Raw genomic sequence first — 26,857 nt, 5'->3', positions numbered from 1 at the left:
TTTACTGAGAATTCTAGCAAACACAGATAGGTAATAAAGAGAGTTACATCTGTAGCAGACTTCTTCGAGTTTTGAAGTAAAACGGAATTTACTACCTAGAACGATGCAAATTGTTCTTTTCTGGGGTTTATTCCTCCTTAGACAAACACAGTCTGAGCTCAATGTAGATTTTCTTAGCTAAGAAATAGACAGCTTCTTTTCAGTGTACATCAGGCTTTATTTGTCTCCAGTTCAAACTGGTTTTTGGCCAGTTTTTACACATAGTTAAAAGTTACAGTACACCATGTGACCTTCTCTCTCCTGCTGTGGCCTAGGAACAGGTGCAGCTGGCACACTGTGCCCCACTTCGTTTTTAAACAAAGGAAACAAAAAACTACACTTCCATGACAATATAAACCATGAATCTGGATGATTGTAATAATGTAGATATAAAAGCAAAAAACTGTAGATACTGGAAATCTGAAATCAAAACAGAAAATGCTGGAAATACTCAGCAGGTCAGGCAACATCTGTGGAGAGAGCCACTGATGAAACTTTAACTCTGTTTCTCTTTCCACAGATGCTGCCTAACTGCTGAGAATTTCCAGCATTTTCTTGATGTGGACGTGATCCTGGCTAGAATTTAAGGTTCTCAAAATAGATTGGGCTGCTGGCCTGATGACATTCACCTGAGTTTGCTCAAAGAAATGAAGGCTGAGTTCTGTGAACTTCAAGCTCGTATATTTAATATCTCAGTCGGAGTGTTCCCATAGACTAGAAAGAGAATCATATGGTGCCAATATTTAAAAAGAGGTCCTAAGACAGAAACAGGAAATTACAAAACTATTAGCATGGCTTTGGATGCTACAAGGAATCATTTAAGATTTGTCCAACACCCTAAATAGAAGTGGATATTAGAGTCTCAAGATGACTTCTGGAACAGAATGTCATGCCTCAACAAACTGGTTGACTTTTTGAGGAGGTTACTATGAACAATTGCAGTTGCATTCATTGTAGTGCCTTTCATAGCCTTGGGAGGTCTCAATGTGATTCACAGTCAATTAACAAAAGAACACAAGAAATAGGAGCAGAAGTAGACCATATGGCCCATCGAGACTGCTCTGCCATTCAATACGATCATGGCTGATCTTGGGCTTCAATTCCACTTTCCTGCCCGCTCCCCATACCCCTTGATTCCCTGCAAGACCAAAAATCTATCCATCCCAGTCTTAAATATATTCAATGACAGAGCATCCACAACCCTCTGGGGTAAAGAATTCCAAAGATTCACAACCCTTTGAGTGTAGTAATTTCTCCTCATTTCAGTCCTGAATGATTGACCCCTTATCCTGTGACTGAGTCCCTGTGTTCCAGATTCCCTGACCAGTGGGAACAATCTCTCAGCTTCTATCCTATCAAGCCCTTTCAGAAACTTGCATGCCTCAATTAGATTGCCCCTCATTCTTCTAAACTCCAGAGAATATTGGTCCAATTTATGCAGCTTCTCCTCATAGGACACCCCCCCTCATCCCAGGGACCAATTTAGTAAATAAAAACAAGAAATGCTGGAAATACTCAGCAGGTCTGGCAGCATCTGTGGAAAGAGAAGCAGAGTTAACGTTTCAGGTCAGTGACCAATTTAGTAAATCTTCGTTCCACTACTTCCAGTGCAAATATATCCTTTCTTAAATGTGGAGATCAAAACTGCACACAGTATTCCAGGTGCGGTCTCACCAAAGGCCTGAACAATTTTAGTAAGACTTCTTTATTCCTGCACTCCAATCCATTGCAATAGAGGTCAACATGCCATCTGCCTTCCGAACAGCCTGCTGCACCTGCATGTTAACTTTGTGCGTTCCTTGTAGCAGTACCCCCACGTCTCCCTGAACATCAACACTTACCAGTTTCACACCTTTTAAAAAATATTCTGCTTTTCTATTTTTATGACCAAAGTGAACAATTTCACACTTCCCTACATTATACTCCATTTGCCATCTTGTTGCCCACTCACTTAACCTGTCTAAATCTCTTTGCAGCCTCTCCACATCCTCCCCGCAGCTTACCTTTCCACCGAGCTTTGTATCATCAGCAAACTTAGATACATTACTCTCTGTCTCTTCATCCAAGTCATTAATATAGAATGTAAACAGTTGAGACCCCAGCACTGATTCTTGCAGCACTGCCTGCCAACTTGAAAATGGCCCATTTATGCCACTCTCTGCTTCCTGACTGTCAACCACTCCTCTATCTATGCTAATATATTTCCCCCAATGCCATGAGCCCTTATGGAATTTAGAATTTAGAACATTACAGCGCAGTACAGGCCCTTCGGCCCTCGATGTTGCGCCGACCTGTGAAACCATCTGACCTACACTATTCCATTTTCATCCATATGTCTATCCAATGTCCACTTAAATGCCCTTAAAGTTGGCGAATCTACTACTGCTGCAGGCAGGGCGTTCCACGCCCTTACTACTCTCTGAGTAAAGAAACTACCTCTCACATCTGTCCGATATCTATCACCCCTCAACTTGAAGCTATGTCCCCTCGTGTTTGCCATCACCATCCGAGGAAAAAGACGCTCACTATCCACCCTATCTAACCCTCTGATTATCTTATATGTCTCTATTAAGTCACCTCTCCTCCTCCTTCTCTCCAACGAAAACAACCTCAAGTCCCTCAGCCTTTCCTCGTAAGACCTTCCCTCCATACCAGGCAACATCCTAGTAAATCTCCTCTGCACCCTTTCCATAGCTTCCACATCCTTCCGATAATGCGGTGACCAGAACTGCACGCAATACTCCAGGTGCGGTCTTTCCAGAGTTTTGTACAGCTGCAGCATGACCTCGTGGCTCCGAAACTCGACCCCCCTACTAATAAAAGCTAACACACCATATGCCTTCTTAACAGCCCTATTAACCTGGTTAGCAACCCTCAGGGATTTATGCACCTGGACACCAAGATCTCTCTGTTCATCTACAGTACCAAGAATCCTCCCATTAGCCCAGTACTCTGCATTCCTGTTACTCCTTCCAAAGTGAATCACCTCACACTTTTCCGCATTAAACTCCATTTGCCATCTCTCAGCCCAGCTCTGCAGCCTATCTATGTCTCTCTGTACCCTACAACATCCTTCGGCACTATCCACAACTCCACCGACCTTAGTGTCATCTGCAAATTTACTAACCCACCCTTCTACACCCTCTTCCAGGTCATTTATAAAAATGACAAACAGCAGTGGCCCCAAAACAGATCCTTGCGGTACACCACTAGTAACTAAACTCCAGGATGAACATTTGCCATAAACCACCACCCTCTGTCTTCTTTCAGCTAGCCAATTTCTGATCCAAAGCTCTAAATCACCTTCAACCCCATACTTCCGTATTTTCTGCAATAGCCTACCGTGGGGAACCTTATCAAACGCCTTACTGAAATCCATATACACCACATCCACTGCTTTACCCTCATCCACCTGTTTGGTCACCTTCTCGAAAAACTCAGTAAGGTTTGTGAGGCACGACCTACCAGTCACAAAACCGTGCTGACTATCTCTAATGTACTTATTCTTTTCAAGATGATTATAAATCCTGTCTCTTATAACCTTTTCCAACATTTTACCCACAACCGAAGTAAGGCTCATAGGTCTATAATTACCAGGGCTGTCTCTACTCCCCTTCTTGAACAAGGGGACAACATTTGCAATCCTCCAGTCTTCCAGCACTATTCCTGTCGACAATGACGACATAAAGATCAAGGACAAAGGCTCTGCAATCTCCTCCCTAGCTTCCCAGAGAATCCTAGGATAAATCCCATCTGGCCCAGGGGACTTATCTATTTTCACACTTTCCAAAATTGCTAACACCTCCTCCTTGTGAACCTCAATCCCATCTAGCCTCGTAGCCTGAATCTCAGTATTCTCAACAACATTTTCTTTCTCTACTGTAAATACTGACGCAAAATATTCATTTAACACTTCCCCTACCTCCTCTGATTCCACACACAACTTCCCACTACTATCCTTGATTGGCCCTAATCTAACTCTAGTCATTCTTTTATTCCTGATATACCTATAGAAAGCCTTAGGGTTTTCCCTGATCCGATCCACCAATGACTTCTCGTGTCCTCTCCTTGCTCTTCTTAGCTCTCCCTTTAGATCCTTCCTGGCTAGCTTGTAGCTCTCAAGCGCCCTAACTGAGCCTTCACGTCTCATCCTAACATAAGCCTTCTTCTTCCTCTTGACAAGCGCTTCAACTTCTTTAGTAAACCACGGCTCCCTCGCACGACAACTTCCTCCCTGCCTCACAGGTACATACTTATCAAGGACACGCAGTAGCTGCTCCTTGAATAAGCTCCACATTTCGATTGTTCCCATCCCCTGCAGTTTCCTTCCCCATCCTACGCATCCTAGATCTTGCCTAATCGCATCATAATTTCCTTTCCCCCAGTTATAATTCTTGCCCTGCGGTATATACCTGTCCCTGCCCATCGCTAAGGTAAACCTAACCGAATTATGATCACTATCACCAAAGTGCTCACCTACATCTAAATCTAACACCTGGCCGGGTTCATTTCCCAGTACCAAATCCAATGTGGCATCGCCCCTGGTTGGCCTGTCTACATACTGTGTCAGAAAACCCTCCTGCACACACTGGACAAAAACTGACCCATCTAAAGTACTCGAACTATAGTATTTCCAGTCGATATTTGGAAAGTTAAAGTCCCCCATAACAACTACCCTGTTACTCTCACCCCTGTCGAGAATCATCTTCGCTATCCTTTCCTCTACATCTCTGGACCTATTCGGAGGTCTATAAAAGACTCCCAACAGGGTAACCTCACCTCTCCTGTTTCTAACCTCAGCCCATACTACCTCAGTAGCCGAGTCCTCAAACGTCCTTTCTGTCGCTGTAATACTCTCCTTGATTAACAATGCCACACCCCCCCCTCTTTTACCATCTTCTCTGTTCTTACTGAAACATCTAAATCCCGGAATCTGCAACATCCATTCCTGCCCCTGCTCTACCCATGTCTCTGAAATGGCCACTACATCGAGATCCCAGGTACCAACCCATGCTGCAAGCTCACCCACCTTATTCTGGATGCTCCTGGCGTTGAAATAGACACACTTTAAACCAGGTTCTTGCTTGCCAGTGCCCTCTTGCGTCCTTGTAACCATATCCCTGACCTCACTACTCTCAACATCCTGTACACTGGCACTACAATTTAGGTTCCCATTCCCCTGCTGAATTAGTTTAAACCCCCCCGAAGAGCACTGGCAAACCTCCCCCCCAGGATATTGGTACCCCTCTGGTTCAGGTGAAGACCATCCTGTTTGTAGAGGTCCCACCTACCCCAGAAAGAGCCCCAATTATCCAGGAAACCAAAAACCTCCCTCCTGCACCATCCCTGCAGCCACGTGTTCAACTCCTCTCTCTCCCTATTCCTCGCTTCGCTATCACGTGGCACGGGCAACAACCCAGAGATAACAACTCTGTTTGTTCTCGCTCTAAGCTTCCACCCTAGCTCCCTAAATTTCTGTCTTAAATCCCCATCTCTCTTCCTACCTATGTCGTTGGTGCCTATGTGGACCACGACTTGGGGCTGCTCCCCCTCCCCATTAAGGATCCCAAAAACACGATCCGAGACATCACGAACCCTGGCACCTGGGAGGCAACATACCAACCGTGAGTCTCTCTCGTTCCCACAGAACCTCCTATCTGTTCCCCTAACTATGGAGTCCCCAATGACTAATGTTCTGCTCCTCTTCCCCCTTCCCTTCTGAGCAACAGGGACAGACTCTGTGCCAGATATCTGTACCCCATTGCTTACCCCTGGTAAGTCGTCCCCCGCAACAGTATCCAAAACGGTATACCTGTTGTTGAGGGAAACGGCCACAGGGGATCCCTGCACTGCCTGCTGGTTCCCTCTCCTTCCCCTGACGGTAACCCATCTACCTACTTCTTTTACCTGAGGTGTGACTACCTCCCCATAACTCCTCTCAATAACCTCCTCCGCCTCCCGAATGATCCGAAGTTCATCCAGCTCCAGCTCCAGTTCCCTAACGCGGTTCTCGAGGAGCTGGAGTTGGGTGCACTTCCCACAGATGCAGTCAGCAGGGACACTCTTGGCGACCCTTACCTCCCACATTCTGCAGGAGGAACATGCAACTGCCTTAACCTCCATTCCCACTATTCCAAGTTCCCAACAAATCTACTGAAAAACCAAAAAAAAAACAAAAAGTCAAAACTTGTTAGGTTAGCAATCCAACGGACAGAACTTTCTAAATAAAAAGCTTACCTTATCAACACACCAGAGTCCTTTTTTTATGGTTAGAGGAGGAGGGTGGGTGGGAGACACTACACATGTAGTGTCTCGGGTACAGCCACCACACAAATATATACCTTTTTCCTTACCCAGCAGTCCCCTGGTCCTCCGAAAACAAAAGGGAATTCACTTTTAAACTTACGCTGAAATTGACTTCACAGCTGTAAGCCCGTTCACGCACCTCCGTTGCTATCCACGCTGCAGTCACCGAAACTAAGAGAAAGAGATTCTAAACCACACAAATATATACCTTTTTCCTTACCCAGCAGTCCCCTGGTCCTCCGAAAACAAAAGGGAATTCACTTTTAAACTTACGCTGAAATTGACTTCACAGCTGTAAGCCCGTTCACGCACCTCCGTTGCTATCCACGCTGCAGTCACCGAAACTAAGAGCTTATCTTGCCTATTAATCTTATCTGTGGCACCTTATCAAATGCCTTTTGAAAATCAAGATCGACGACATCTGCTGTTCCCCTTTATCTACCCTACTCGTTACATCCACAAAAAACACTAATAAGTTTGTCAAACAGGACCTCCCTTTAGTAAAACCATGCTGACTTGTTATAATCATACTATGCTTTTCCAAGTACAATGTTAAGACTTCTTTAATAGTTTCCCGCATCTTCCCAACGACTGATGTTAGGCTAACTGGCCTGTAGTTCCCTTTTTTCTCTCTAACTCCTTTCTTGAAAAGCGGGGTAACATTTGCCAACTTCCAATCTGACAGGACCATTCCTGAGTCTAAGGAATTCTGTAAAATCATAGCCAGCGCATCCAATATCTCTGCAGCTATCTCTTTTAGAATCATAGGATGTAGGCCATCTGGTCCCAGGGCCTTGCCAGATTTTAGTTCCTCAAGTTTCTCCAATACGTTTTCTTGGCTGATGTCAATATCCTTAATTTCCTCACTCTTTTTAGCCCCTAGGTTACTGCCTACTTCTGGTATGGAACTTGTGTCTTCTCCTGTGAAGATAGACACAAAATATTTGTCCAATGCCTCTGCCATTTCCTCTTCCCCATGATGATTTCTCCTGTCTCTGCCTCTAAGGGACCAATGTCTATTTTAGCTACACTCTTTTTATGTGCTTTTCAAATCTCTTACAATCTGTTTTTATATTGCTGGCTAGTTTACTCTCATTTTTCCCTCCTTTTTATCAACTTTTTGGTGGCTCTTTGCTGGTTTCTAAAATGCTCCCAATCATCAGACTTGCTATTATTTTTTGCAACATTGCAAGACTCTTCTTTTACTCTAATACTGTCCTTAACTAGATGAGTGAGTCTTTCTTTCTTGATGAGTTTTTGTTTTCGAACAGAATGCACTTTTGTTGAACCTTTGAATTGTTTCTTTAAATGTTTCTTTAAATGTATGGTGGTTCTTTTACCACCATACTTTTCAGTCTATTTACCCAATTAACCTTAGCCAGTTCTCCCCTCATTGAAATGTGTCACTTTCAAAATTAACATGAAATTCAGTGGTATTATGATCACTATTTCCAAGTGGATCTTTTACAATGACATTGCTTATTAACACTGCTTCATGACACAATATGAAATCTAAGGTAGCCTAGATTAGTTTAGATTAAGTATTTTTGTAGTGACTGTTACAATGCAGAAAAATGCAATCGTTATAATGAAATAATAAACAATCTACTTTGTTGATTAATGGTTAAATGTTAAGCAGGACATGGGAAAACTCCATGATGTTCTTCAAATGGGATCTTTTATGTCCACATACGAGGCAGACTTCTCTTTAATACCTCATTCAAAAGATCTCCCTTGGAAAAGTAGGTCACTCCCTCAGGAGTTCAAGAACAAAGAACAGTACAGCACAGGAACAGGCCATTCGGCCCTCCAAGCCTGCGCCGATCTTGATGCCTGCATAAACTAACACTTTCTGCACTTCCGGGGCCAATATCCCTCTATTCCCTTCCTATTCATGTATTTGTCAAGACGTCTCTTAAACGTCGCTATCGTATCTTCTTCCACCACCTCCCCTGGCAGCAAGTTCCAGGAACTCACCACCCTCTGTGCAAAAATCTTGCCTCGCACATCCCCTCTAAACTTTGCCCCTCGCACCTTAAACCTATGTCCCCTAGTAACTGACTCTTCCACCCTGGGAAAAAGCTTCTGACTATCCACTCTGTCCATGCCGCTCATAACTTTGTAAACCTCTATCATGTCGCCCCTCCACCTCCGTCGTTCCAGTGAAAACAATCCAAGTTTTTCCAACCTCTCCTCATAGCTAATGCCCTCCAGACCAGACAACATCCTGGTAAACCTCCTCTGTACCCTCTCCAAAGCCTCTACACCCTTCAGGTAGTGTGGCGACCAGAATTGCACGCAATATTGTAAGTGTGGCCTAACCTAAGGTTCTGTACAGCTGCAACATGACTTGCCAATTTTTATACTCTATGCCCCGACCGATGAAGGCAAGCATGCCATATGCTTTCTTGACTACCTTATCCACCTGCGTTGCCACTTTCAGTGACCTGTGGACCTGTACGCCCAGATCTCTCTGCCTGTCAATACTCCTAAGGGTTCTGCCATTTACTGTATACCTCCCACCTGCATTAGACCTTACAAAATGCATTACCTTACATTTGTCCGCATTAAACTCCATCTGCCATTTCTCCGCCCAAGTCTCCAACCGATCTATATTCTGCTGTATCCTCTGACAATCCTCATCATTATCCGCAACTCCACCAACTTTTGTGTCGTCCGCAAACTTACTAATCAGACCAGCTACATTTTCCTCCAAATTGTTTATATATACTACAAGCAGCAAAGGTTCCAGCACTGATCCCTGCGGAACACCACTAGTCACATTCCTCCATTCAGAAAAACACCCATCCACTGATACCCTCTGTCTTCTATGACTGAGCCAGTTCTGTATCCATCTTGCCAGCTCACCTCTGATCCTGTATGACTTCACCTTTTGTACCAGTCTGCCATGAGGGACCTTGTCAAAGGCTTTACTAAAGTCCATATAGATAACATCCACTGCCCTTCCTTCATCAATCACCTTCGTCACTTCCTCAAAAAACTCAATCAAATTAGTAAGACACGACCTCCCCTTCACAAAACCATGCTGTCTCTCGCTAATAAGTTTGTTTGTTTCCAAATGGGAGTTTCCAAATCCTGTCCCGAATAATCCTCTCTAATAGTTTCCCTACCACTGACGTAAGGCTCACCGGCCTATAATTTCCTGGATTATCAAAGAACAAAGATAATTACAGCACAGGAACAGGCCCTTCGGCCCTCCAAGCCTGCGCCGATCCAGATCCTCTCTCTAAACATGTCGCCTATTTTCTAAGGTTCTGTATCTCTTTTCTTCCTGCCCATTCATGTATCTGTCTAGATACATCTTAAAAGACTCCATCGTGCCCGCATCTACCACCTCCGCTGGCAATGCGTTCCAGGTGCCCACCACCCTCTGCGTAAAGAACTTTCCACGCATATCCCCCCTAAACTTTTCCCCTTTCACTTTGAACTCGTGCCACCCTCCTTAAACAAAGGCACAACATTGGCTATTCTGCTGTCCTCTGGGACCTCACCTGTAGCCAATGAGGATGCAAAGATTTCTGTCAAGGCCCCAGCAATTTCTTCCCTTGCCTCCCTCAGTATTCTAGGGTAGATCCCATCAGGCCCTGGGGACGTATCTACCTTAATGCTTTGCAAGACACCCAACACCTCCTCCTTTTTGATAATGAGATGACTGAGACTATCTGCACTCCCTTCCCTAGGCTCATCATCCACCAAGTCCTTCTCTTTGGTGAATACTGATGCAAAGTACTCATTTAGCACCTTGCCCATTTCCTTTGGCTCCACACATAGATTCCATCTCTGTCCTTGAGTGGGCCAACCCTTTCCCTGGTTACCCTCTTGCTCTTTATACATGGATAAAAAGCCTTGGGTTTTTCCTTAATCCTGTTTGCCAATGACTTTTCATGACCCCTTTTAGCCCTCCTAACTCCTTGCTTAAGTTCCTTCCTACTGTCTTTATATTCCTCAAGTGCTTCATCTGTTCCTAGCCTTCCAGCCATTACAAATGCTTCCTTTTTCTTTTTGACTAGGCTCACAATATCCCGTGTTATCCAAGCTTCCCGAAACTTGCCAAACTTGTCTTTCTTCCTCACAGGAACATGCTGGTCCTGAATTCTAATCAGCTGACATTTGAAAGACTCCCACATGTCAGATGTTGATTTACCCTCAAACAGCCGCCCCCAATCTAAATTCTTCAGTTCCTGCCTAATATTGTTATAATTAGCCTTCCCCCAATTTCGCACCTTCACCCGAGGACTACTTTTATCCTTATCCACAAGTACCTTAAAACTTACAGAATTATGGTCACTGCTCCCCCACTGAAACTTCGACCACCTGGCCGGGCTCATTCCCCAATACCAGGTCCAGAATGGCCCCATCCCTAGTTGGACTATCTACATACTGTTTCAAGAAGCCCTCCTGGATGCTCCTCACAACTTCTGCCCCATCCAAGCTCCGAGCACCAGTGAGTCCCAGTCAATATAGGGGAAGTTAAAATCACCCACCACCACAACCCTGTTACCTTTACATCTTTCCAAAATCTGTCTACCTATCTGCTCCTCTACTTCCCGCTGGCTGTTGGGAGGCCTGTAGTAAACCCCCAACATCGTGACTGCACCCTTCCTATTCCTGAACTCCACCCATATTGCCTCGCTGCATGACCCCTCTGAGGTGTCCTCCCGTAGTACAGCTGTGATATTCTCCTTAACCAGTAATGCAACTCCCCCACCCCTTTTACATTCCCCTCTATCCCGCCTGAAGCTTCTAAAGCCTGGAACATTTAGCTGCCAATCCTGCCCTTCCCTCAACCAAGTCTCTGTAATCGCAACAACATCATATTTCCAAGTACTAATCCAAGCTCGAAGTTCATCAGCCTTACCTGTTATACTTCTCGCATTGAAACAAATGCACTTCAGACCACCAACCCCACTGTGCTCTGCAACATCTCCCTGCCTGCTCTTCCTCTTAGTCCCACTGGCCTTCTTTACTCTGTCCTCCTCATTTATTTCACTAGCTGTCCTACTGCTCTGTTTCCCACCCCCCTGCCATGCTAGTTTAATCCCTCCCGAGTGACGCTAGCAAACCTCGCAGCCAGGATATTTGTGCCCCTCCAGTTTAGATGCAACCCGTCCTTCTTGTACAGGTCCCATCTGTCCCTGAAGAGATCCCAATGGTCCAGATATCTGAAACCCTCCCTTCTACACCAGCTATTCAGCCACATGTTTAACTGCACTATCTTCCTATTTCTCGCCTCTCTGGCACGTGGCACAGGGAGTAATCCCGAGATTACAACCCTAGAGGTCCTGTTTTTTCGCTTACTACCTAACTCCCTAAACTCCCCCTGCAGGGCCTCATCACTCTTCCTGCCTATGTCGTTGGTACCGATGAGTACCTCTGGCTGTTCACACTCCCCCTTCAGAATGCCCCTGTCCGTTCAGAGACATCCTTGACCCTGGCACCAGGGAGGCAACATACCATCCTGGAGTCTCTTTCACGTCCACAGAAGCGCCTATCTGTGCCCCTGACTATAGAGTCCCCTGTAACTATTGCTCTGGCTGCTGCTGTTTTCCCCTGATAGGCCATCCCCCCCATCAGTTTCCAAAACAGTATACTTGTTAGAGAGGGGGATAGCCACAGGGGATTCCTGCACTGACTGCCTGCCCCTTCTAGCGGACACCCATCTATCTGCCTGCACCTTGGGTGTAACCACTTCTCTAAAACTCCTGTCTATGACGCTTTCTGCCACCTGCATTCTCCTAAGTGCATCCAGTTGCTGCTCCAACCGATCCATGCGGTCTGTGAGGAGCTGCAACTGGGTACACTTCCTGCAGATGGAGTCGCCCGGAACGCTGGAAGCGGCACGGACCTCCCACATCTCACAGGTGAAGCACTTCACCACTCTAACTGTCATTTCTATCACTAATTAGTTAATTAATATCAGGTCACAGCTTTCCTGTGACGTCACTTTTTCAGACCCCACCCGAGGTAACTTACCGCTCCGGAACTCCGCCCTCCGAGTCTGAAGTGTTAGCCTGCAAATTTGTCTTCAAATTTTGATAGATATCTTAAGGACCTGGGATTGACTATAAGAGCACAATTTCAAGGTTTGCAGATGACAGGAAAGTTAGAAATGTAGTTAACAATGAGAAAGGTAGTAATAATCTTCAGAAGCCAGAGACAGCCTGGCCAAACACAACAAATAAAATATAATGCACAGAATTGTGATGTGGTGCATTTTGGTTGGAAGAATGACGAGAGGCAATATGAACTAAATGGTACAATTTTAAAGTGTGTGCTGTGAAGATAAATCTGGGTGTGGACATACACAAATCTTTGAAGGTGACAGGACAAGTTTAGAAGACTGTTAAAAAAGCATCTGAGACCCTCGGCTTTATTAATCGAGGGATAGAGTACAAAAGCAAGTAAGTTATACTTAACTTTTATAAGACCTCGACTATAGATTACTGTGTTCAATTCTGGACATAACACTTTAGGAATGTATGGAGATCCTGGAGAAACTAGGGTTGTTCTCCTTCGAGCAGAGAAGGATAAGGGAGGATTTGATAGAGGTGTTCAAAATCATGAGGGGTTTTGATGGTGTAAATACGAAGAAATTGTTTCCAAAGTTGATACAGAGGACTCAGATTTTAGGCATTGTCAAAAAGAATCAGAGGCAACATGAGTAAAGATTTGTTACACAATGAGTTGTGATCTGGAATTGCACTGCCCAAAAGAGTGGTAGAAGCATATTCAATGTCACATTCAAGTGAGAATTGGATAAAAATTTAAAGGGAAACATTTTTTACAGAGCCTCAAAACACTTTTTTTTAATTCATTCTTGGAATGCCACTAGCAAGGCAGCATATATTGCCCATCCCTAATTGCCCTTGAGCAGGTGGTGGTGAACAGTCTTCTTGACAATGAAGGAATAGCGAAATAGTTCCAAGTCAGGATCTGTATGGTTTGGAGGGGAACTTGCAGGTGGTGGTGTTCCTAAGCGTCTCCTGCCCTTGTCCTTTTGGATGATAGAAGATGTGACTTTGGAAGGTGCTATCGAACGTGTCTTGGTGAGTTGCTACAGTGCATCTTGTAGAGGTACACGTTGTTGTTGCTGTGTGCCAGTGGTGGAGGGAGTTGATGTTTAAGGTGCTGGATTGGGTGCCAAACAAGTAAGCTGCTTTGTCCTGAATGATGTTGAGCTGATTGAGTGTTGTTGGAGCTGCACTCATCCAGGCAAGAAGAGAGTATTCCATCAAAATCCTGTCTTCTGCCTTGCAGATGGTGGATGACTTTGGGGAGCCAGCGTTACTCACTGCAGAATTCTCAACCTCTAACCTGCACTTGTCGCCACAGTATGACTGGTCCAGTTCAGTTTCTAGTTAATGTTAACCCCTTGGATGTTGATAAAAAAAACAAAGAACAAAGAAAATTACAGCACAGGAACAGGCCCTTCGGCCCTCCAAGCCTGCGCCGATCCAGATCCTCTATCTAAACATGACGCCTATTTTCTAAGGGTCTGTATCTCTTTACTTCCTGCCCATTCATGTATCTGTCTAGATACATCTTAAAAGACGCTATCGTGCCCGTGTCTACCACCTCCGCTGGCAACGCGTTCCAGGCACCCACCACCCTCTGCGTAAAGAACTTTCCACGCATATCCCGTCTAAACTTTTGCCCTTTCACTTTGAACTCGTGACCCCTAGTAATTGAATCCCCCACTCTGGGAAATAGCTTCTTGCTATCCAACCTGTCTATACCTCTCATGATTTTGTACACCTCAATCAGGTCCCCCCTCAACCTCCGTCTTTCTAATGAAAATAATCCTAATCTACTCAACCTCTCTTCATAGCTAGTGCCCTCCATACCAGGCAACATCCTGGTGAACCTCCTCTGCACCCTCTCCAAAGCATCTACATCCTTTTGGTAATGTGGCGACCAGAACTGCACGCAGTATTCCAAATGTGGCCGAACCAAAGTCTTATACAACTGTAACATGACCTGCCAACTCTTGTACTCAATACCCCGTCCGATGAAGGAAAGCATGCCGTATGCCTTCTTGACCACTCTATTGACCTGCGTTGCCACCTTCAGGGAACAATGGACCTGAACACCCAAATCTCTCTGTACATCAATTTTCCCCAGGACTTTTCCATTTACTGTATAATTCACTCTTGAATTGGATCTTCCAAAATGCATCACCTCGCATTTGCCCTGATTGAACTCCATCTGCCATTTCTCTGCCCAACTCTCCAGTCGATCTATATTCTGCTGGATTCTCTGACAGTCCCCTTCACTATCTGCTACTCCACTAATCTTAGTGTCGTCTGCAAACTTGCTAATCAGACCACCTATACTTTCCTCCAAATTATTTATGTATATCACAAACAACAGTGGTCCCAGCACGGATCCCTGTGGAACACCACTGGTCACACGTCTCCATTTTGAGAAACTTCCTTCCACTGCTACTCTCTGTCTCCTGTTGCCCAGCCAGTTCTTTATCCATCTAGCTAGTACACCTTGGACCCCATGCGCCTTCACTTTCTCCATCAGCCTGCCATGGGGAACCTTATCAAACGCCTGACTGAAGTCCATGTATATGACATCTACAGCCCTTCCCTCATCAATCAACTTTGTCACTTCCTCAAAGAATTCTATTAAGTTGGTAAGACATGACCTTTCCTGTACAAAACCATGTTGCCTATCACTGATAAGCCCATTTTCTTCCAAATGGGAATAGATCCTATCCCTCAGTAACTTCTCCAGCAGCTTCCCTACCACTGACGTCAGGCTCACCGGTCTATAATTACCTGGATTATCCCTGCTACCCTTCTTAAACAAGGGGACAACATTAGCAATTCTCCAGTCCTCCGGGACCTCACCCGTGTTTAAGGATGCTGCAAAGATATCTGTTAAGGCCCCAGCTATTTCCTCTCTCGCTTCCCACAGTAACCTGGGATAGATCGCATCCGGACCTGGGGACTTGTCCACCTTAATGCCTTTTAGAATACCCAACACGTCCTCCCTCCTTATGCCGACTTGACCTAGAGTAGTCAAACATCTGTGCCTAACCTCAACATCCTTCATGTCCCTCTCCTCGGTGAATACCGATGCAAAGTACTCGTTTAGAATCTCACCCATTTTCTCTGACTTCACGCATAACTTTCCTCCTTTGTCCTTGAGTGGGCCAATCCTTTCTCTAGTTACTCTCTTGCTCCTTATATATGAATAAAAGGCTTTGGGATTTTCCTTAACCCTGTTTGCTAAAGATATTTCATGACCCCTTTTAGCCCTCTTAATTCCTCGTTTCAGATTGGTCCTACATTCCCGATATTCTTTCAAAGCTTCGTCTTTCTTCAGCCACCTGGACCTTATGTATGCTTCCTTTTTCCTCTTAGCTAGTCTCACAATTTCACCTGCCACCCATTGTTCCCTAATCTTGCCATTTCTATCCCTCATTTTCACAGGAACATGTCTCTCCTGCACGCTAATCAACCTCTCTTTAAAAGCCTCCCACATATCACATGTGGATTGACCTTCAAACAGCTGCTCCCAATCTACATTCCCCAGCTCCTGCCGAATTTTGGTATAGTTGGCCTTCCCCCAATTTAGCACTCTTCCTTTAGGACCACTCTCGTCTTTGTCCATGAGTATTTTAAAGTTTACGGAATTGTGATCATTATTCCCAAAGTAGTCCCCTACTGAAACTTCAACCACCTGGCCGGGCTCATTCCCCAACACCAGGTCCAGTATGGCCTCTTCCCGAGTTGGACTATTTACATACTGCTCTAGAAAACCCTCCTGGATGCTCCTTCCAAATTCTGCTCCATCTAGACCTCTAACACTAAGTGAATCCCAGTCAATGTTGGGAAAATTAAAATCTCCTATCACCACCACCCTGTTGCTCCTACATCTTTCCATAATCTGTTTACATATTTGTACCTCTATCTCACACTTGCTGTTGGGAGGCCTGTAGTACAGCCCCAACATTGTTACCGCACCTTTCCTATTTCTGAGTTCTGCCCATATTGCCTCACTGCTCGAGTCCTCCATAGTGCCCTCCTTCAGCACAGCTGTGATATCCTCTTTGACCAGTAATGCAACTCCTCCACCCCTTTTACCTCCCTCTCTATCCCGCCTGAAGCATCGATATCCTGGGATATTTAGTTGCCAATCATGCCCTTCCCTCAACCAAGTCTCAGTAATAGCAATAACATCATACTCCCAGGTACTAATCCAAGCCCTAAGTTCATCTGCCTTACCTACTACACTTCTTGCATTAAAACAAATGCACCTCAGACCACCACTCCCTTTGCGTTCATCATCTGCTCCCTGCCTACCCTTTCCCTTAGTCACGCTGACTTCATTATCTAGTTCCTTACAGGCTTTCGTTACTACCTCCTTACTGTCCACTGACCTCCTCATTTGGTTCCCATCCCCCTGCCACATTAGTTTAAACCCTCCCCAATAGCGTTAGCAAAAGCACTCCCAAGGACATTGGTTCCAGTCCGGCCCAGGTGTAGACCGTCCAATTTGTAATAGTCCCACCTCCCCCAGAACCGGTTCCAATGTCCCAAAAATCTGAACCCCTCCTTCCTGCACCATCTCTCAAGCCACGCATTCATCCTGACTATTCTTTCATTTCTACTCTGACTATCACGTGGCACTGGTAGCAATCCTGAGATTACTACCTCTGAGGTCCTACTTTTTAACTTGGCTCCTAACTCCCTAAATTCTTCTTGGAGGACCTCATCCCGTTTTTTACCTATATCATTGGTGCCTATGTGGACAACGACAACTGGCTGTTCACCCTTCCCTTTCAGAATGTTCTGCAGCCGATCTGAGACATCCCTGACCCGTGCACCTGGGAGGCAACATACCATTCGGGAGTCTCGTTTTCGACCACAGAACCGCCTATCTACTCCCCTTACAATCGAATCCCCTATGACTATAGCCCTTCCACTCTTTTTCCCGCCCTTCCGAACAGCAGAGCCAGCCACGGTGCCATGAACCTGGCTACTGCTGCCTTCCCCTGGTGAGCCATCTCCCTCAACAGTATCCAAAATGGTATACTTGTTTTGGAGGGAGATGACTGCAGGGGATTCCTGCGCTGCCTTCCTGCTCTTTCTCTGCCTTTTGGTCACCCATTCCCTTTCTCCCTCAGCAATCCTAATCTGCGGTGTGACCAATTCGCTAAACGTGCTATTCACGACCTCCTCAGCATCGCGCATGCTCCACAGTGAGTCCATCCGCAGCTCCAGAGCCGTCATGCGGTCTAACAAGAGCTGCAGCTGGACACACTTCCTGCACGTGAAGGAGTCAGGGACATCAGCCGTGTCCCTGAGCTCCCACATTGAGCAAGAGGAGCATGACACAGGTCTGAGATCTCCTGCCATTTTTAATCTTAAGCTTAACTTAGTTAAATGAAAAAGGAACGAAAAGATTTTACCAATCACACGATAAAAAAAAAGAGAAATAGAAAAAGCCTTACCTTATCTACACACCACCGAGTCCTTTTTTTTTGTTTCGAGGAGGAGGGTGGGTGGGATACACTATCCGTCTTGTGTCTCGGGTTCAGAAACGGCCCAAATATATAGGGTTTTACTTTACCCAGCAGCCCCCTGGTCTCCGCCGAAATCAAAAGGAAATTAAGTTTCCTTTGAAACTGACCTTCCCAGCTGATCACTCGCTCGCACTCTCTGCTCCCGAATAAGCTGCTGCAATGAAAGGCAAGTTATTTTAAACGGCCCAAATATATAGGGTTTTACTTACCCAGCAGCCCCCTGGTCTCCGCCGAAAACAAAAGGAAATTAAGTTTACTTATAAACTGACTTTCCCAGCTGATCACTCACTCGCACTCTCTGCTCCCGAATAAGCTGCTGCAATGAAAGTGGTGATTCAGCAATGGTATTGGTGTTGAATGTCAAGGGGAGATAGTTATATTCTGTCTTTTTGGAGATGGTCATTGCCTAGCACTTTCATGGCTTGAATGTTACGTGCCAGTTATCAGCCAAATTTGAATGCAGCCCAGGTCTTGCTGCATGTGGACATGGACTACATTTGTATCTGAGGAAAAAGCAAAATACTGCGGATTCTGGAAATCTGAAGTAAGATCAGAAAGTGCTGGAAATAAACAGCAGGTCAGACAGAATCTGTGGAGAGAGAAACTGAGTTAACATTTCAGATCTGTGAAATTTCATCAGAACCCGACACCTTCCATCACTTTGCTGATGATTGACGGGTGACTGATCGGGCGGTAATTAGCCAGATTGAATTTATCCTGCTTTTTGTGGGCAGGTCTTAGCTGGGCAATTTTCCACATTGTCAGGTAGATGCCTCTGTTAAAGCTGTACTGGAACAGCTTGGTTAAGGACATGGCCAGTTCTGGAGCACAGGTCTTCAGTACTGCAGCCAGGATGTTGTCAAGGACCGTCGTCTGTGCAGTATCCAGTGTCTTCAGCCATTTCTTGTGATCACATGAAGTGAATGGAAGTGTCTGAATGCTGGAACCTATGATTTTGGGGATCTCGGGAGGAAGCTGAGATGGATCCACTCGGAATTTCTGGCTGCAGATGATTTTTAAAAATTCTTTCATGGTGGCATTGCACTGTTGTTCCAGGAGTCAATTACTGCAGTAAGGAGGGATAATATCATTGAAGGTTCCTCAAATGAGGCCATATGGGTAGAACTTAAAAACAAAAAGGGGGCAATCACTTGGCTGGGAGTATACTGCAGTGCAGGCCTCCAAGCAATCAGGGAGAAATAGAGGAGCAGATATGTAGGCAAATCTCAAGAGAGGTGTAAAAATAATAGAGTAATAATAGTCGGGGATTTCAACTTCCCCAATATCAATAGTCTAAGGACAAAAGGCTTAAAGGTTGCGGAATTTTTAAAATGCATACAGGAGAGCTTTTTGAGCCAGCACGTAGAAAGTCCGACAAGAGAATGGGCAGTACTGGACCTAATCCTCGGGAATGAAGCCGGACAAGTGGTAGAAGTGTCAGTGGGGGAGCATTTCGGGCATAGTGACCATAACTGGGCGGCACAGTGGCGCAGTGGTTAGCACCGCAGCCTCACAGCTCCAGGGACCCAGGTTCGATTCCGGGTACTGCCTGTGTGGAGTTTGCAAGTTCTCCCTGTGTCTGCGTGGGTTTTCTCCGGGTGCTCCGGTTTCCTCCCACAAGCCAAAAGACTTGCAGGTTGATAGGTAAATTGGCCATGATAAATTGTCACTCGTATAGGTAGGTGGTAGGGAAATATAGGGACAGGTGGGGATGTTTGGTAGGAATATGGGATTAGTGTAGGATTAGTCTAAATGGGTGGTTGATGTTCGGCACAGACTCGGTGGGCCGAAGGGCCTGTTTCAGTGCTGTATCTCTAATCTAATCATAATCAATCTAACTCTGTAAGATTTAAGGTAGTTATGGAAAAGGACAAAGATGGACCGGAAATAAAGGTACTGAATTGGGGGAAGGCAGATTTCAATATGATAAAACATGATCTGGCCAAAGTGGACTGGGAGCAGCTACTTGTAGGAAAGTCTACATCAGACCAGTGTCATGGAGTGATACAGCACTGAAACAGGCACTTCGGCCCACTGAGTCAGTGCTGACCAACAACCATCCATTTATACTAATCCTACATTAATCCCATATTCCCTACCACATCCCACCATTCTCCTACCACCTGCCTCTACTAGGGGCAATTTATAATGGCCAATTTACCTATCAACCTGCAAGTCTTTGGCTGCAGGAGGAAACTGGAGCGCCCGGCAGAAACCCATGCAGTCACAGGGAGAACTTGCAAACTCCGTACAGGCAGTACCCAGAACCAAACCCGGGTCGCTGGAGCTGTGAGACTGAAACGGATAGGGTTGTTTTCCTCAGAACAGAGAAGGCTGAGGGGGGACATGATTGAGGTATACAAAACTATGAGGGGCATTGATAGGTTAGATAGGAAGAAACTTTTTCCCTTGGCAGAGTGGTCAATAACCAGGGGGCATAGTTTTAAGGTAAGGGGCAGGAGGTTTAGAGGGGATTTGAGGAAATCATTTTTCACCCAGAGGGTGGTTGGAGTCTGGAACACACTACCTGAAGGGGTGGTAGAGGCAGGAACCCTCACAACATTTAAGAAGCGTTTAGATGAGCACTTGAAATGCCATTGCATACAAGACTATGGGCCAAGTGCTGGAAAATGGGATTAGATTGATAGGTAGGTAGACTAGATGGGCGGCGCAGTGGGTAGCACTGCAGCCTCATAGCTCCAGCGACCCGTGTTCGATTCTGGGTACTGTCTGTGCGGAGTTTGCAAGTTCTCCCTGGGACCGCGTGGGTTTCCGCCGGGTGCTCCAGTTTCCTCCCACATCCAAAGACTTGCAGGTTGAGAGGTAAATTAGCCATTGTAAAGTGCCCCTTGTGCAGGTATGTGGTAGGAGAATGGTGGGGATGTGGTAGGGAATATTGGATTAATGTAGGATTAGTATAAATGGGTGGTTGCTGGTCGGCACAGACTCGTTGGGCTGAACGGCCTGTTTCAGTGCTGTATCTCTCAATGACTCTCGGTGCTTGATGGCCGACACAGACACGATGGGCCGAAGGGCCTGTTTCTGTGTTATATAACTCGATGACGCTATGAATCTTTGTAGGTATTGCTGGCTAAACCAGCATTTGTCACCTATCCTGAGTTACCCTTGACCACTGAGTGGCTTGCTAGGCCATCTCAGCAGTTAAAAGTGCTGTGGGTCTGGAGTCACAGCTAGGCCAGGTAAGCGTGGCATCATCTAAATGCTTCTTAAATGTTGTGAGGCTTCCTGCCTCTACCACCCCTTCAGATAGGGTGTTCCAGACTCCAACCACCCTCTGGGTGAAAAAAGATTTCATTAAATCCCCTCTAAACCTCCTGCTCCTTACCTTAAATCTATGCCCCCTGGTTATTGACCCCTCTGCCAAGGGAAAATTGCTGTGGGTCTGGAGTCACAGGTAGGCCAGACCAGGTAAGTGTGGCAAATTTCCTTCCCTAAAGAATATTAGTCAACCTGATGGATTTTTACAACAATTGATGTTAGTTTCATGGCACCATTACTGAGACTAGATTTCAATTCCAGATTTTATTAATTAATTGAATGTATTAGTTTGAACTGAAATTCCAACATCTGCCATGGTGGGATTTGAACCCGCGTCCCCAGGGTATTAGCCTGGGACTCTGGATTACCTGTTCAGTGACATTACCACTTCGCCAGCATCGCCCCCTTTGCAAATACTTCAGCCTTGTCTTTTACACTGACATGCTGGGCTCCCTCAATGTCCACCACCATGCATATGTTGATCTGATCCGTTGGTTGTGGGATCGTTTAGCTCTATCTATAGCTTGCTGCTTCCACTGTTTCGCATGCATATAGTCCGGTATTGTAGCTTCACCTCATATTTTTATCTCTACTTGTGGCTTTCAAAAGGGATTTGGATAATTATGTGAAGAGAAAAGATTTGCAGGGCTACCACTGTACTAAATGAAACAGATCTAATAGGTCAAAATGGGCATCCATGAGGTGCTGTGGGTCATCAGGGCTATGGGGAAAAGGCAAGGGAGTGGGACGAGCTGAATTGCTCTTGCAGAGAGTCAGCACAGACACGGGGCTGGATTTTGTTGTCTCCCAGGTGTCGGGGTCCATGGCAGCGGTGGGGGGAGGGTGGCCTGAAGATGCCTCCGCGAGAGGGCCAGGCCCAATATTACTGGCGGCGGCAAGGCCTTGTGGCGGCCCCCGCACTGCTCGGTGATGGGACCTCCATTTGAATATTTAAATAAATTAAAATTAATGAATTAATGGTACTTCTGCCACCGCCGTATGTCCTGCCGCGGTCTTTGGCCCGTTGGCCGGCACTCCTGCGCCTTTGGATCCCTGTCTGGGGAAACGAGGCAGCACACTGGTGTGGGGGGAGGTGGAAAGTTTATCAATGTGGGAGGTGGGGGAACGGGGTCAAAATAACATCATTGGTGTAGGGGATGGTGGGAAGGGTTATAGTTTAAAGTTTATGCAGTTTGTGGGGAAAGGTCAGCTGGACAAGGTAAGTGTTTTGAGGGGAGAGGACAGATAATTAATTACATTGTTATTGGATGGGTGGAAAAGGGGAAGAAGAAATGTCTTTATTTTTGTTTACTTGCGCTTTAAATATTTAAATTTACCAGTCAGGCTCAAAGTCCTTAAAAATGGCATCAGTGCCTGTGCAAAGGCAGCTGACGCCTTTGCCTGAGATGGACAGCCAGCCCTATCCATGTGATCGGGGGGGGAGGGGGGGATGGCCCCTTCTGTTCCCACCGCTCGGAAGATTGCGGCGGCTCCATGATGGACAGAATGGCCTCCTTCTGTGTTGCAACCATTTTATGATTGTATGGTGCTACTCCTCACATGCTGTCAAAGAACAAAGAACAGTACAGCACAGGAACAGGCCATTTGGCCCTCCAAGCCTGCGCCGATCTTGATGTCTGCATAAACTAAAACCTTCTGCACTTCCGGGGTCCGTATCCCTCTATTCCCATCTTATTCATGTATTTGTCAAGATGCCTCTTAAACGTCTCTATGGTACCTGCTTCCACCACCTCCCCCGGCAACAAGTTCCAGGCACTCACCACTCTCTGTGTAAAGAACTTGCCTCACACATCCCCTCTAAACCTTGCCCCTCTCACCTTAAACCTATGTCCCCTAGTAACTGACTCTTCCACCCTGGGAAAAAGCTTCTGACTATCCACTCTGTCCATGTAAACCTCTATCATGTTGCCCCTCCACCTCCGTCGTTCCAGTGAAAACAATCCGAGTTTATCCAACCTCTCCTCATAGCTAATGCCCTCCAGACCAGGCAACATCCTGGTAAACCTCTTCTGTACCCTCTCCAAAGCCTCCACATCCTTCTGGTAGTGTGGCGACCAGAATTGCACGCAATATTCTAAGTGTGGCCTAACTAAAGTTCTGTACAGCTGCAGCATGACTTGCCTATTTTTATACTCTATGCCCTGACCGATGAAGGCAAGCATGCCGTATGCCTTCTTGACTAACTTATCCACCTGCGTTGCCACTTTCAGTGACCTGTGGACCTGTACGCCCAGATCTTTCTGCCTGTCAATACTCCCAAAGGTTCTGCCATTTACTGTATACTTCCCACCGGCATTAGACCTTCCAAAATGCATTACCTCACATTTGTCCGAATTAAACTCCATCTGCCATTTCTCCGCTCAAGTCTCCAACCGATCTATATCCTGCTGTCTACTCTGACAATCCTCATCACAGTCCGCAACTCCACCAACCTTTGTGTAGTCCGCAAACTTACTAATCAGACCAGCTACTTTTTCCTCCAAATCATTTATATATATTACAAACAGCAAAGGTCCCAGCACTGATCCCTGCGGAACACCACTAGTCACATCCCTTCATTCAGAAAAGCACCCTTCCACTGCTACCCTCTGTCTTCTTTGACCGAGCCAGTTCTGTATCCATCTTGCCAGCTCCCCTCTGATCCCATGTGACTTCACCTTTTGTATCAGTCTGCCATGAGGGACCTTGTCAAAGGCTTTACTGAGGTCCATATAGATAACATCCACTGCCCTTCCTTCATCAGTCATCTTTGTCACTTCCTCAAAAAACTCAATTTGTGAGCCACGACCTCCCCTTCACAAAACCATGCTGCCTCTCGCTAATAAGTCCATTTGTTTCCAAATGGGAGTAAATCCTGTCCCGAAGAATCCTCTCTAATACTTTCCCTACCACTGACGTAAGGCTCACCGGCCTATAATTTCCTGGATTATCCTTGCTACCCTTCCTAAACAAAAGAACAACATTAGCTATTCTCCAGTCCTCTGGGACCTCACCTGTAGCCAATGAGGATGCAAAGATTTCTGTCAAGGCCCCAGCAATTTCTTCCCTTGCCTCCCTCAGTATTCTGGGGTAGATCCTATCAGGCCCTGGGGACTTATCTACCTTAATGCTTTGCAAGACACCCAACACCTCCTCCTTTTTGATAATGAGATGACTGAGACTATCTACACTCCCTTCCCTAGGCTCATCATCCACCAAGTCCTTCTCTTTTAGTTCTCATTTAGTACTTCGCCCATTTCCTCTGGCTCCACACATAGATTCCCTTCTCTGTCCTTGAGTGGGCCAACCCTTTCCCTGGTTGCCTTCTTGCTCTTTATATATGTATAAAAAGCCTTGGGATTTTCCTTAATCCTGTTTGCCAATGCCTTCTCATAACCCCTTTTAGCCCTCCTGACTCCTTGCTTAAGTTCCTTCCTACTGTCTTTATATTCCTCAAGGGATTCGTCTGTTCCTAGCCTTCCAGCCCTTACGAGTGCTTCCTTTTTCTTTTTGACGAGGCTCACAATATCCCGCGTTGTCCAAGGTTCCCGAAACTTGCCAAACTTATCCTTCTTCCTCACAGAAACATGCTGGTCCTGGATTCTAATCAACTGACGTTTGAAAGACTCCCACATGTCTCCTACATCATTGAACCAAGGTTGGTCCTCAAGCTTGATGGTAATGGTAGTGTGAGGGATATATTGGGCCATGAAGTTTCAGATTGTGGTTGAATACAATTCTGCTACTACTGATGGCCCACAGCACCTTATGGGTGCCCATTTTGACCTACTAGATCTGTTTCATTTATTACGGTGGTAGTTCCATGCAACAAAGTGGAGGGTGTCCTCAGTGTGAAGATAGAACATAGTCTCCACAAGGACTGTGTGGTTGTCACTCCTATTAATACTGTTATGGACAGATGTATCTGTGACAGGTGGATTGGTGGGCATGAGATCAAATAGCGTTTTTCCTTTTGTTGGTTCTCTCACCACCTCCTAGAAGCCTTGCCTGGCAAATTTGTCATTCAGAACCTGGCCAGCTCAGTTAGTAGAGGTCTACTGAGCTGCTGTTGGTGATGGACTTGATGGATGGGCTTGAAATAACCATTACAGAGAAAGTCACAAACTTTACTGCTACCCAGAAGACAGCCTCCATCCAGATTGGTGAAAATGGAGTGAATGGCCAGCAAGCAGGGGAATTAGGAAACTTCTAAGGTGAAGCTGCTGCCTCTCAGCATGAGCACACATCTGCCTGTATTTTTCTTTGTCACAGTTCCGACAGTGGGATTTCTATCTACCCTGCTACTCTGACCTATTTCAATGGATCAGAGATCATTGACGATGCATGGTCGGCTTTGCACAGAATTCTAACCGTCAAGGGACCGTGCCAGTGCCCAGCTTTAAAATCCTGATGCTGTGGTAAACTTGCTAATACCAGCTAGAAGAGTCTGAAAGGCAATTAAAAGATCAGGTGATTCCTGAAGATTGTGAAATTGTATACCTAAAGCCTTGGTGATATGCCCCTGCTTCCCATGGCATATCCCCACCCTTCATGTTGTGATCCCAGGCGGTGGCAGTATCTGTGTGAATACCAGAAAGAACACCTTTTGTTCCAAGTTTTGGAAATCATGGAATCATGGAGGAAAATTGAGTATCTCCTTCATTTGACAGAAGATAAGCCTGAAAGTAAACAGAACCAGCTAGCTGCTGTAGCACTGATACTGAAATAGCAATCCAGAAACAAGTGGATATTTATTCAGCCCCACCTTTTCGAAGAGCAGCCTTGACGATTAAAATTCATCTGACTGATAATGGGACTTCTAATGGACATCAGAGGCAAGTCCTCCCTAGACAAAATTTACAGGCCTAACATAAATTTGCAGATGATACAAAGTGAATGAAGGTGGAGGACTCCAAAGCTGAACAAACAAAGCTACTGGTGGATTTGAGTATATTTGGGAATTGAGGCAGACAGATAAGAGTGACATTCGATGATGCAAAGTGCTTCACATGGGGACAAAAAATCCAGGAAGCACCTGTGACTTAAATGGGAAGAAAATAATGTGCTTGGAAAATAAAAAAGATTGACAATAAACATGAGCTATCACGACAATGCTCAGGAGGTAAAACAAATCAAATGTTGGAATATATTCAATATTCTGAAATATTGAGGTAATCCTGCCAAATTATAAAGCATTCGTGCAAACACACCTTGAATACTGTGTCATCATTCATGCTTTAATATTGAAGAAGACAGCTAATATATTATCACAGTTCTTCCAGTGAGTTTTTTGATGACTGATCGACTTGCCTGGATGAGTGCAACTCTATTTACACTCAAGAACATCGACACCTTCTCAAGGGCAATGAGGGATGTGCAATAAATGTTGACTTTATCAGCAATCCTACATTCCAGATAGGGTGAGCTCTGCAGTTGTAAATCGTTGAGTGGAGGGGGTGGGTGGGAGGGGGGAACCCTGCAACTTGATGCACTGTTTATGGCCAGAACTGGGAAACTGTAAAGGCAACTGAAATGGTATTCCGATGGTCATGATGGCTCGCATTTATTTAAAGATTGTGCAGGCAACGTCAGGCTATCCCATAGACCTCATGCCAGAATACTGATGAAGCAAGAATTGACACAAATCTCTGCCCAGTTGGTGCACTTAACCTT

At 45.6% G+C, this 26,857-nt stretch overlaps 1 protein-coding gene across 1 annotated transcript in view; it reads left to right on the top strand.

Annotated features, from left to right (window-relative positions):
- Window positions 1-26,857, top strand: part of LOC137367179 (dynein axonemal heavy chain 8-like) — a 2,062,041-nt gene that overhangs the window by 608,383 nt on the left and 1,426,801 nt on the right. Inside the window, exon 37 of the mRNA XM_068028615.1 lies at window positions 25,457-25,567. Within this exon, the coding sequence (XP_067884716.1) occupies window positions 25,457-25,567 (111 nt within the window). The remainder of the gene's footprint in view (window positions 1-25,456; window positions 25,568-26,857) is intronic.

The sequence above is a fragment of the Heterodontus francisci genome, chromosome 3, assembly GCF_036365525.1.
Source record: "Heterodontus francisci isolate sHetFra1 chromosome 3, sHetFra1.hap1, whole genome shotgun sequence".
Lineage (NCBI taxonomy): Eukaryota > Metazoa > Chordata > Chondrichthyes > Heterodontiformes > Heterodontidae > Heterodontus > Heterodontus francisci.
Note: the sequence above shows the minus strand (reverse complement) of the source record. Positions and strands in the feature narration are given on the sequence as shown.